This window comes from Etheostoma spectabile, chromosome 11 (genome assembly GCF_008692095.1).
Source record: "Etheostoma spectabile isolate EspeVRDwgs_2016 chromosome 11, UIUC_Espe_1.0, whole genome shotgun sequence".
Classification (NCBI taxonomy): Eukaryota; Metazoa; Chordata; class Actinopteri; order Perciformes; family Percidae; genus Etheostoma; species Etheostoma spectabile.
Genome location: NC_045743.1, coordinates 20592274 through 20605601, shown reverse-complemented (window position 1 = coordinate 20605601; position 13328 = coordinate 20592274). Strand labels below are relative to the sequence as shown.

The 13328-nt window shown below is 43.7% G+C and overlaps 1 protein-coding gene across 2 annotated transcripts in view; it reads left to right on the top strand.

Annotated features, from left to right (window-relative positions):
* Nucleotides 1-13328, top strand: part of LOC116697834 (zinc finger protein GLI2) — a 104437-nt gene that overhangs the window by 73303 nt on the left and 17806 nt on the right. For both annotated transcript variants that reach the window (XR_004334060.1, XM_032529347.1), the window contains exons 6-9: nt 3733-3934; nt 5606-5804; nt 7751-7861; nt 8422-8562. Coding sequence is in view for 1 of the 2 variants with exons in the window: in XM_032529347.1 (XP_032385238.1) it covers nt 3733-3934; nt 5606-5804; nt 7751-7861; nt 8422-8562 (653 nt within the window). In the remaining variant the exon portion in view is untranslated. The remainder of the gene's footprint in view (nt 1-3732; nt 3935-5605; nt 5805-7750; nt 7862-8421; nt 8563-13328) is intronic.

The window sequence follows — 13328 nt, the reverse complement described above, 5'->3', positions numbered from 1 at the left end:
GCATAAACACACACGCAAACACAACGCCGGCTTTGGGCTGGACACTGGGGGCTCATAGAGGATTCGGCGCGAGCCCCCTCGCTAATAAAATTCACAGTGTTAGTATTAGTGAGATTTAGCAGGAAAAATAAACATTTTCCCTCTCCGACTGGCCCGTGGGGGTGGTGAGGCTGGCTGAAGATGTGGAGCCCTGGGGTCCTGCTGGCACCAACTCAAGTTGTGTGGTGTTGGGGGGGGGGGGGGATTTGCTTAGGCCTGGCTCACCCCAGTCGAGGTCATGGGGAACAAGCCAAAGATTACCCAAAAGCAAATTGTAGGGAACCACGTTTCAGTAGCGATTGTGATTGGTTTAAAGAAATGTCAACAAACCAGAGCATGTTTTTCTCCCATCCAGGAATGCTGTGTAAACAGACCCTAGACTAGGTTTCGGATTACATAACGATGTTGCTAACTTGACCTCCAGAGACCTCTTGGATTTGTCCCCAGTGGTCTAGTGGTGTCTTCATAAGGGGGGTTTACTGTGTTGGGGCTCCCTTGTCCCTCCCTATGTACACACAAACGTGTCTGCAAAACCTTACCGTGCACGGCAGCTGATTTCACAAAATATCATGCAAGAATCGCTGCCAGGTAATTTTTGAAAGGTCCTTCCAACGACGCCTTCTCTCAGACGACTCCATGACTTTAATTTGAAAGTAAACAATTCACATTTTTACACGCCAAGCACATTGGACTGACCCACACCTTGTCAAGAGAGCTGATTAACCAGATTTGAGTCTGCAGCAGCTGATGTAATGTAATCAGCTCGCTAACCTTACATCCATCACATCACCTTCCTCAGGAATAGTTTCTCCCTCTCGCTTGTGAATTTCATCGGTGTCTCCGCTCACAGGCGATGTAGTCGTTTTGACATAGTCATGTGTGTGCACAATAAGCAGGTAGGCTGCTGGTTTCACTCAGTCCATTTTACACCCCCGCAAGGACCTTATGGGTTATGGAATGAGAGAGTTTCCATGTTTTAGGGTAATGTGGCCGTGTGCTCGGGGCCAGGATGACACTGAGAGCTAGCTGCTTCTGGGGGATTAGCACAACCCTCCAATTAAAGTGTTTTCATTTTCCACAAAGCCATTTCAGTTAAAACTGCGCAGACAAACGCTTAAAATAATCCCGCACGCTCGCACACACACACATACACTGTCCTCACTCTCATCCCTTTTTTAATATGTATTTCTTTTCTTTACTGTATCGATGTGCACTGGTGCGCCTGTAATTATGACTTTCTATATAAATCCAGATCCCACAATTACAACCCGCCCATGATGCAGTCCCACACATAGACACGCACACTCCCATACACACACACACACACACACACACACACACATATGCCATATATTACCACATACTGCAGCACCACCAAGGCCTGTGCAACATCTGTTTTCTCACTCGCTGCCGGAACCTGCTCACCCTTTCAATTATAAGTGCCACCTATAAAACACTCCTTTACCAAGTGGCGAGAGTTGTGTGTGCACGTTTGTGTGAAATTTGTTCCAGGTAAAATTAGGTTACACCATTGGAACATGACTGTGCTACACAAAACTAGCTTGTTTGCACCTTAGCTTTAGGAGAAGCGACATTATAGACAGTGGAGCTTTTGTCGGTGGAGGCGTTAAGAATTCCTCCGAGGCTGATGTATGGATTGAGGGGGTGGTTTGAAGTTGGAGGTAGAGGGCGGTGTTTTGGGCACAGTGCCCAGAAGGGTGAGGCAGGCGCCAGGCTAGCAGGCCACCAGGCTGTGAGGCCTGTTTCCTGCTTTATAAAAGGGGAATATTAATAACTTATCTCCCATTAAATCTGTTGGCGAGACAGAAACAGAAAGTCCCTGCAGCCCCACGTCCCCGTATGCCATGCATAGCTCATCAGAAAGAACTCCTCATTCATGACGATGCATGGATCGCCCGCCTCTCCACCCTCCACATTCCTTTTCCATCACTCCCTTCCCGCGTCCCTCCTTTACTCCATCCCTTTTTCTCTATGTAGTTAACCCTTGTTTACGTGTTCCTGTTTAAATCGATCTAAAGTACAAACCATAACAGCTAGAGAAGTCATTTTTTTTCAGAGCAGAAATCTAATATAAGGCTTCTTTTCTTTGCTGGATGGACATGATGAAGTCATCACGTTAAATCACAACAGACCTTTACACTCTGCTCATTTAAATGTTATATATACTGTTTATATAATCATATCTCAAAAATGTAAACATGTAAACACGTAAACATATTCCATATTTCTTTCTTTTTATTTAAATACAATTTTAGCTTTGGTTGTACTGATTTTAGGGACATTTAACATTTGAAGAGGCTCCAAAAAATGACATCACAATAATAAAAAACTACCTATGTAGACACTGGAGAGCTGTTTCTACTGCAGTGCAACCAGTTAACCAGAGAGGACACAGTCATTTATTTATTGGCCCGACTGTAAAGAGGCACATTCCTGAGGCCCGTTTGTTGTTTTTCCAACTCTTTCATACACGACTCTATCATATATACCACTCTTTTTTTTTTTAGGCCCCCCAACTACCGTTGTCTTCCGTGCTGGGGGCCTTTTTAACTAAGTGCATATGCCTCTGCTTTACGACTTGCCACCTCCAAACATAATAGTTTTGGGTCCTGGTTTATGGCTGGAGGTCTGGCGCGGTGATTATGGCGGTGCCTGGATTCATTTTGCTCGAGGGGTTTGTGAGTTCCACCAGCAAAGAGTCGGGGATTGACTACATATTGACAGCAGTGAAGCTGATGTGTAGGAAATGTGTTCTTAGGTGAGTTGTGATGGGCCTATTAGGAGTTTCCTGCCTCTCGCGCCTCTGATGATGTCTGCTGTAAGACCTAATTACACAAGTGCACAAAGACACACATGCCAGTCCCTGCTCTCCGTCCCCTCACACTGTGAAGCAGCACCTGTTGGTTCCATGCAAGTGTGGGAGCGGGAGCTAGCTACATGCCCCAGAAATGTAAAAGAAATAAATACACTCAAATAATGTACGGAAAAACAAAAGCCTGGGAAATAGTTCATGGGAAAGTAGCCTCCCCCCATCATTTTCTTGTGTTTTTTTTTTCAATGTAAAAAAGAAAATAGTAATAATAATGATAGCCAGGTCTAGCGGAAGGTCGTGAACCCACCTTTGTGAGCAAGCCTTGTTCTTTTCTTAATGGTATTCTGAGATCAATTTGTTTAAATTGCCTCCATTTAACTTGTTCAAGTACAGCGGTCTGAAAGAGATTGCTATCACGGTAATTACTGAGAATGATTGGGGCGATGCATTATGCATAAGAGGATGTTAAATAGGGGAGCTGTGTGTATGTGTGTGTGTGTGTGTGTGTGTGTTGTGTCGTGTGGGTGTGGTGTGTGTGTGTGTGTGTGTTGTGTGTGTGTGTGTGTTTGTTGTGTGTGGTGTGTCTGAGAGATGCAGGAGATGGAGTGTAGCTTAGCGTGGCGTTGACCTGGACTACAATGCTCAGGGCTGAACGTTCCTCCTAACGTGGTCCAGCGTAACTGCAGGTTTCTTTTGAGGGCAGGCAGAGGTTTAGTGGAAGTCCGAGCTATTTACACATTAGTTTTCTTGCCTGTTGACTGTGAGCCACCAAAGTTGTGTCCTCAAAGTTTGTAACGCTGCACGTTAGACATCCCGATCATTTTTTTCTTCTATTGCGATCCCTGTGCGTCTGTGTCCAGTGTCACGTTTCTCCAGCCCACGGCTGACACCGCGACTGAGCAGGAAGAGGGCGCTGTCCATCTCCCCGCTGTCAGATGCCAGCATCGATCTGCAGACCATGATCCGCACCTCACCCAACTCTCTGGTGGCCTACATAAACAACTCCCGCTCCAGCTCGGCCGCAAGCAGCTCCTACGGACACCTGTCCGTTGGAGGGATCAGGTAGGTAGACACTGCACATACACACATACAGTAGGAGTTGGTACCCTCCCCCCCTGCTGGTTCAGCACTGGTAGCCCCCCACGCTCTGACATCTCTCCGTTTGTGCATTAATGGGTCCTGAGCATGTGTGTGTATTCCAAGCCTGTGTGTAGTGATTTCTAACAAACAGAGTGTAAAATTGTAATTTCCCAACTGGGGATCAATAAAAAAAAGTATGAATCAAAAAATAAAAATGTACCAGCATTGAGCATTCTGTGCGTACAGTAAAAATAAAGGTCATACAGTTTTTTTTCAAAATTCCCAGATAGCTAGTTCCAATAGCGTTCTTTTACTGTATTCCAATAATGCAGATTTACCTCTGACAATGATTGATAGTACTTTAAAAAGTACAACTTTTTGTATCCTACTGTATTCCAGTAATTTTGACTTTATCTCCTATATCAGTTTAGAAATTTACAAAATGTGAACCTTGAGCTGCACATTTTTCAGGTCCTTAACGCGTTGCATTTGTTGAAATAAAACCAGTGAGAAAATCAGAATCAGAATCAGAATCAGCTTTATTGACCAGGTATGAAGACACATACGAGGAATTTTCCTTTGGAGCATAGTTGCTCACAATGTGCTTACACATTCAAAACAAACAACCCAAAAAACAATATATACACACTAATATAGACACACTAATATATACATACTCCAAACAGAAACAATGTAGAGAGATGAGTGCAATGAAGAGACCAATGTGGAACATAATGCAAAGGGTACTGGGATAAATAGTATTAAGTTATTATATTACAATATGAACAGTATGAACATTATGAACAGTTCTGAAATAGATTATATGAATAATGGATAATAAGTGAGATATGAGAATGAGAATGATGAATAAATACTAAATAAATGGAATAAATGGAATAATAGTGGAACCAGTAAACAGGTGCTGTAGAGACAGTGTTACTGGGTTATTGGCCAGAATTGAATCCGGCACTGTTGGTCAGTAGTCAGCTGTTCATCAGAGAGATGGCCTGTGGGTAAATGCGTTTTTTCTGTGTGTCCCATTTCTTTTTTTATACAATTGAGCAGCCAATAGTTACAGTATAGAAGAATAGATGTTTTATGCTTTACAAATGTTGTATTTTTCTACAAAAGCTCAATTTTTGTCCCAAAAAACTATTACCAACACATAAATCATCCCCATTGGGTGACATATTTCTTCACCAAAACCACTGGCATTAGGTTATACTCACAAACACCATCCTACTGCTGCAAATACTCACTATTGTTCCAAATGTGTATTAATCCGCCGCTGAAAATAGTCCCCGACAAAAGCGCAATTTACTCCTGTTTAAATAATTTTTCCTAAAAAAAACACAGTGCTCAGCTGTTTTGGGACATTGCATTCAGCATTTTACATTCAGTAAAAACACAGACAAGGTCTAAGAGTCAGAAAGCACTGAGTAGACGGACTTATGCTTTGTTGGTTTCAACAGTAGTAGTAGTACTACTAATCCCAACATCCCTTGGCAGTGAGGATTAGGCAAAAACAGGACACACAAATCAGTTGGAAATCATTAAAATAATTCTAGTGTGGGTATTGAATTTGAATATTGGCCCTAAGTCTCCATTCCTACTTGCCGGGACATGACTTCTTTCCTTTCCCATCATACTCAGCCCCTCGTTCAGCTTCCCTCATCCCATCAACCCGGTGGCGTACCAGCAGCTGTTGTCCCAGCAGAGGAGTCTCAACGCCTTCGGCCACACACCTCCTCTCATCCAACAATCGGCGTCCTCCTTCTCTGCTCGCCAACACCCCCTCCCAGCTTCACCCATGTCCACCTCCCACAACAGCTCGAACTCTGAGGCAAACCAGGTAGGAATGGGAGCATTCGTACCTCGGAATGTTACACTTTCTCTAATAATGTTGCACAAATTCAAGGGCAGACACACTTTCTCTACTTTAGATCCATGGATATGGATGTGTAGTGTGTAGGATTGATTGATCCATCCATCCATCTTCAATGATTCAGATAATTCTTTTCTTACTTTCATGTAATACATCTTGGGCGGAGAGAGAGGGGCGGGGTATGACGTGCGACAAAAGGTCCCAATGCCATTGATGAACGTACCTAAGCAGACATTTTTAAAACAGGAGACGTGGACAGTAGTCTTGGCGGTCTGGGCTACGTTTGGCATGGAAAACAGTGAGACTTTGACTTCGACTTAGACTTCCCTTTATTGATCCTTTTGGGATGACTCCCACGAGGAAATTGAAAACAATGAGTGAGACAAAACAATGGAGAAAAATATAGTATTAATTGTTGATGGACAAGACCCAAAATTGGGCCATATTAAAGGTGAAAATTAGACTTTTTCTGCATTTAAAATCGCAATCTCATAGAGCCAAAAGCTGAAAGCTTTAAATGTCTAATGTTTTAAACAAATAGTCCTAAACAAGGAACCAGGTAAAGCATGTTGCGCTTCATACACGACTTACATAATCACTTGATGAGCACCATCTAATGATCAACATATCAACGCTTTTTCAGAATTGAGGATAAAGGCTTGGACTCCACATGTGCCCTACTGTACATTTACAAGTTGTCATGCATTAAGTGTTTTTTGTGAGTTGTCTCAGGGCAGAAATATGCAGGAGGCCTCCCATGTGCCATCTGTCTTCCTTCCTACTGTCTCCTCGGTCTGTCTTTATCAGCCCACAGTATACAACGCAGCCTAATGTAATGTAAACTTCCCACTCCGTGAATCACGCCACCTCACACTGCTGTCAGCTGCCTCCTGCCGCTGTGTCAGCGCACTGTCTACTGACACACTCTAAGAGTATCCATGTATCTTTTTGCGTATACGCTCACACACACACACACACAAACAGGACACACCCCCATTCACACACACTCTTGGCTTCTTTTCAGCAGTGATCAGAACCATATTTCCCTCTCGGTTTCCAGCCAGCTGAATGAATCATTGAGGCCCCCAGGCATCTCGAACTGCACTGTAGCGTCTGGGTGGGATTAGGAGACCCCCCCCCCTCTAATATTGGACCCCCTCCAGTGAACGGCAAAACACACACACACACACAGTCCTGTATCAGCTGCTATACATTTAAATCTTTCCTTTCTTTTGGTCTTCATTAGAGCTTTAACAGGCCTTGTGTGTCTTTGTCTTTCTGTCGTCTTAAAAAATCTGTTGGCAGATCAAAGCACCCCCCCCAGCCCCCACGACCCTGCCGCCTTCCCCCCTCAGAGGGCAATAACTCCTCTTCTTTCATATTTCCTTGTGGCTTTTGGCAATCGTAGAGCAGTCTAAACTGTTTAGTCTCGGCGGCGGGTCGAAGTCTGACTTATAGGCCGCGGTGCCTGGCACAACAATGTCTCCACACAACTCTTTGCAGCCGACTGTCGAGCCCAAAACAACTGCGTGGTATCTCCTTGACTTCATTATCTCTTTTCCCTTCGTCGCCCTGTGTGGTGACTGTGTGCAATGTGCTGGTTTAATAAAGGGAATGGGGGGGGGTTAAATGAGTGTGAGCACTAATGGATGGATGGAAACGTAGCTTGATGTTGATGTGTTAGGCTTGATGGAATGATTCACATGGTATGAATGAGCGGGTCGTTGGGTCAGTGGATGGGTGTTTGAATAAATGGAGACATTTTAAATCTGTTTTTGGTTTCCCAGAATTTCTATGCATGAATGACAAAAGGAGCATGGTTAAAAACTATATTATTCGGCCTCCTTTTCTGCTTCAAGATGTCACATCCGCTACACTAAAAAAAACTGTCTCTGTTCTCATCTGTCCTTCAGAATGCCAGTGGAGACCCCGCGGTCAGTAGCACAGTCAACCCGTTGATCACCAAGAGGTCAAAGGTTAAGACGGAAGCAGAGGGTTCGCTTCCCATCTCACCATCCTCTCATGTAAGACAATTAAAAGAAAATAGTGGAAATAAGTCAAGAGTCTGAAATCCTGAAGAAAAAGAAAAGACAAAAGGTCGCATTAGATGGGAGGTTTTTCTAGTTGCACTGCACATTTCAGACCATTGCTTTACTTTTTTTTCAGAAATTTACTTTTTGGATCTGCAATGACCTTTAAAAAATCCTAAATAACTACATGGGTTGTTGTTTGTGTGCTCTGGCTATCTCTATCACAGCTTCAGCTTCCTATAGTGGACAAATAGTCCCCGCTTTACCTGCAGTTGCACATGTGCCTCCCATTGAATAAAATTGCAGCTTTAATCAATGACGAGAGGTGTGTCACGCATTGCGATCAAGCAACAACTCATTAGGATTAATAAACAGATAAGATAAGAGAGATGCAAAGCAGTACAGACCATATTGACCACAGATTCAGATAAAAGATGTACAGTAGTCTGTGTGTGCATGCTTTTATTCTTGTCATCTATACACATTAATGGATACACATGGACGGTACTGTTTGTTAGCCCCCTTTCTGACAAAGTGCTGTCCCCTTTCTCCAGGACCACTGTGGGGGGGTCTTGGACCTGAGTGAGGATCTGGATAAAGACGAGTGCAAACAGGAACCCGAGGCCATATATGAGACCAACTGCCACTGGGAGGGCTGCAGCAAGGAGTATGACACCCAGGACCAACTTGTTCATGTGAGTGATAGGCGTGCTATCCTAATGCTACTATTGAGACTTATTAAAAAAACAGCAAGTGTTACTCTATTACAGCCCCGAGACTACACTGGAAATCCCACTGGGAAATAGAGCTGCAAAGATTATACCAGGGAGAGACAGGGCAGGGACCCCCTATCACATATGTATATATATATATATATTGTATTAAAATGAAGTTGCATATATAACTGGGCCTACAAAAACTTGCAGGGTGGCCTAAAGCCTAAATACATTATTAAAATAATTGTTGTTTTATTGTTAGACTTACATGTGTCACAGTGAATCCTCAGGATGAACCGGATCAGCGGATGGTTACCTTAGTGACCACCTTACCTACAGGGCCAGTTAGCCTATCATGAGTGGGGGTTTTATTTTTCCACAAATAGGCTGAATTATATATGTTAATATGTTACACGTTAAACTTTCAAAAAAGTAACAATAATTAGGGGTCCCGGACCCCCTGTTGAAGATCTCTGGATTAGTCGATTAATCGGTTTGACTCATTACATATGAAAAAGAGTAAAAACCCAGCGTGTTAAATGGGAATACGTTCTAGTTTCTTCTCGCCTCTGTGACAGTAAACCAAATATCTTTGAGTTGTGGACAGAACGAGACACATCATGGACATGAGGACCTCATCTTGGGCTTTGAGGAACACTGATCCATATTTTTCACCATTTTCTGACGTTTTAGAGACTAAACAACTGAGCCATTCATCGGGAAAATACTCGAGAGATTAGAGCAAAGAAAAAAAATAAGCGTTCGTTTTTAGCGTACGTGCGTTTCCTTGGCTGTGGTGAAAGTAAATTCCAAACCATGCCATCGGAAACGCTGCATTTTGTTGTGTAAAAAAGGGAAAAGTTCAAAGAACTCTTCTGCTGCTCATTAAATGCATGCTGATGCTGTCCCGTTACTGATCCTTTCCTGTTGGGTTGACACGCGCAACCCTAATGAGACTGCCGGCTCTCGCCAAACTCAGGCCCAAGTCCTGCAGCTGTGCCCCTTGTCCCACCCCTAAACCCCTCAGCCCCATGACCCCTAACCCCTAACCCCCCGAAGCCCAGAGGGCCAGCCATAAATCCATCGTCATGCCAGAAGCTCTGGAGTTACGGAACCTCATGCTCCCCCTATTTCCAACTTCTCTTTTTGCTTTCTACTTTCTGGCTGTCAGTCATCCCGGAGCAGTGGTAGGAGGGGCATGTGTCAGGTCCACAGAACCACAGACCAGGGGGAATTGGTGGCTGATGGGCTGCTACGAGTCAGGGCCAGAGTTACCTTTTCAGAGCTGTTGCCCCAACTCCAGATCCCTAGCCACAAACTCTGTGAGAGCTCGCCAGGATTAGTGAGCAGGCTAGCACTTTGCCACTGTTCAATCACATCCATCCCCCACCCCCCCACCCCCACCCCCTCCCCCCCCCCCCCCCCCCCCCCCCCGGCCTGTCTGAACACCGCCTAGCAAGAGCCTGGGTCTGACCGAGGTTTCTTCCTAAAAGAAGTTTCCTCTCCCTGTCGCACTAAATGCTTGCTCTTGGGGAAATTACTAGAATTATGGGACTTTATAAACAACAGATTGTGGTCTAGACCTACTCTATCTGTAAAGTGTCTCGAGATTACTGTTGTTATGATTTGAGACTATAAATAAAATTGAATGGAACAGGTGGGACAGGTGTTGGGTGTGGATAGACAATGTGAGGGCCAACACACTTCTTAAATCCTCACTGGACCATGTTTTTTTTTTTTTAAAGGCCTCTGCTCTCTGTCGAGTTTATAAAAAACAACCAAGAAACCAATGGTTGGTTGTAATAGTCCCCTTTTTTCTGCAAAAAGATCCTGAAAGCATGTCACTCAGCACAGACCCGCTTTCACACAAGGTTAATATTATACTATTATAATATGACAATATAAAAAAAACACACACCTGTGAGTTTTTCTGGCTTCTGCTTGACCAAAGTAATCCTGTTTCAAGGGTCCAAAAAGGATGGATTTTACACATGTACGTAATCCATTCCTCCTCCTTCACCTAAAATAGATCTCAGCAGAATGGTCAACCACTGAGCTTTTTTCGCGGGCGGAGAAGTGGCCACATAATTGGAGCGTTGTTGGCCTGGATGTCCTCCGGAAATGAAGTGGTTCCTCTGGGTGTGTGGATTTGCGTGTGGTGCACAGGATAAGAGTTTTTAAGTGTGTCTGTCCAGAAACGTGTGTGTGTGTGTGTGTGTGTGTGTGTGTGCGCGCAGTTTGTCTGCAACGTAATTTATTTGCGTGATGTGTCTGAGTTACTCACACAAAGCACTTGGGCTATGACGATATGCTTCTGTCCCGATTCGATTCTCTCACAATAGAATAGGGTGTCGGGCAACCGGAGAGCTCAGCTGGAAGAGCGGGCGCCCATATATAGAGGTTTACTCCTCGACACAGCAGGCCCAGGTTTGACTCCAACCTGCGGCCTTTTGCTGCATGTAATCCCCCCCCCCCCTTTCTCCCCTTTCATGTCTTCAGCTGTCCTGTCAACAAAGGCCTAAAATGTCCCCAAAAAAATCTTTAAAAAACATAAATACATGGGTGTCGGTTTGATTTGTATCACGAGGTTCATTTAGTCCGATTCTTAGAAGTATTGTGATTCGCTTTGTCTTTGAATAAAAAGCAAAAGTTGAATAATACACATCTAAGGACATCATGAGACATTTCTAAAAAATATGATTGCATGCAAAAAAATGAATGCACATCACATTTATTTCATTTGCATAGAAGTAAAATAACGTGTATTTACAGCTTTCCGTCTGTGTTGCTGGAAGTGGACATGACGTAGTTGGCAGTACTGTGTAAACTATACCACTGCTTATGATATTTAGGTATATTATTGCTGCATTTTTTCATTGGTTCTAGGGAAAAGAATTGATTTTAAAAATTGGCGGAAAAAATACCAATACATACATGAATCCATCTCCCCCCACCCAATGTAATAGGAGTAACTGACTGCCTCCTTCTACAGCAGTCAAAAATCTTTAAAGATGGATAATTCCTACGAAGGGAAATTCATGGAATTACGCTAGGATGTGTACTTTTCATTGTAGACGGAACATTTAAAAAAAAAACAATTAGGTCTGACACTACTACACTAGCTAATACAAGATTTAAGTTTAAGCTTTGAACAGGAAGCTTAGTCTGGTCCCTCACTGACTTCCTGATCCATCAAACGTCAGGAGAATGGGAGATAAATACGAGTCGGTCCCAAAATCCTTTTCCCGCTCACTTTTACTGGGAGCTGAGGAAGTTCCTCTTCCTTGGGAAACGCACAGAGAGCCAGAGAAAAGACAAAACAAGCTTTTTTAGTTTTTGTTTCCTGTTGACAGATACATAAAAACTGTCAGCCATAATGGATGGCACCGTCACTCACAATCTGTGTGTGTGTGTGTGTGTGTCCGTGCGCATACACATGGTCCCTTCTGGTGGGAAAAAGACAAGAATTTGCTGACTGGTTTTTAGTAATACGGACACACACAGATGCTCACACACACTTGGTGTCTAGTTTTGACCTTTATCTCAGCACACAGTCCCCTCCAAGTGTATTGGAACAGCACGGCAAATTCCTTTATTTTTGTTGAAAAAATACAAATTAATATGAGACAATAGTTCAGAATTTCAGCTTTTTATTTCCTGGTATTTACATTTAGATGGATTTAAACAAGTCAACAACAGGTCACCCTTTGTATTAGACCACAGCAGTTTTAGGTGAGCAAAAGTAATGGAAAAAATAATCATAAAGTAAATGGCATTTAATATTTGGTGGCACAACCCTTGCTTGCGATAACTGCCTCAAGCCTGCGACCCATTGACATCACCAAACTGTTGCATTATTCATTTGTGATGCTACTCCAGGCTTTTTCCCCGCAGCTTCTTTCAGTTCTTGCTTGTTTCGGGGGGGGGGGGGGGGGGGGGGGGTTCTCCCTTCAGTCTCCTCTTCAGGGGGTGAAATGCACGCTCTATTGGGTTAAGGTCAAGTGACTGACTTGGCTTCCCCCCCCCCCCCGATCAAGTCCTTTGATTGTCCTGCTGCATGATAAACTTCCTCCCGATTATTTTTGTTTTTATGCAATACTGTTAAATGTGCGACAAAATGTTACTGGTCACTTCTGAATTCATTCTGCTGCCACCACCATCAGTGACATCATCATTAAATATCTCCTTTGCAAATTCCAATCTGGCCTTGCGATTCTTACTGCTTAGGAGTGGTTTTCCTCTTGTTGTATGGCGTCTATATTTCTGCTGTTGGAGTCGTCCTCCAACAGTGGATTGTGATCCCTTCACCCCTGCACTGTGGAGGTCGTTGGCGATGTCACTTACCGATGTTTTGGGGGGTTTCTTCACAGCTGTCACACTATTTCTGTCAGCTACTGTTGTTTTCCTTGGCCGACCTGCTCGACGTCTGTTGTCGGTAGTTTCTTTCTTTTCCAGGACATTCCAAATTGTTGCTTGCTATGGCCAATGTTTGTCCAATGGCTCTGGTTGAATTTCCTTCTTTTCTCAGTTAGAAAATGGCTTGCTTTTTCTCCCATTGACAGCTCTCTGGTCTTCATGTTGGTTTCTGCACTTTAACAAGAAATGCAGTCTTTATACGTTTAAACCAAGGATAGAAACCTAGACTGGTCATGCAGAGCTATTTAGTTAGTATTTGTTTGAACAATCAACCTAAAAGGCAACACCTGGGCAACAAGAAACATCTGTCAGTCACATGTTCCAATAGC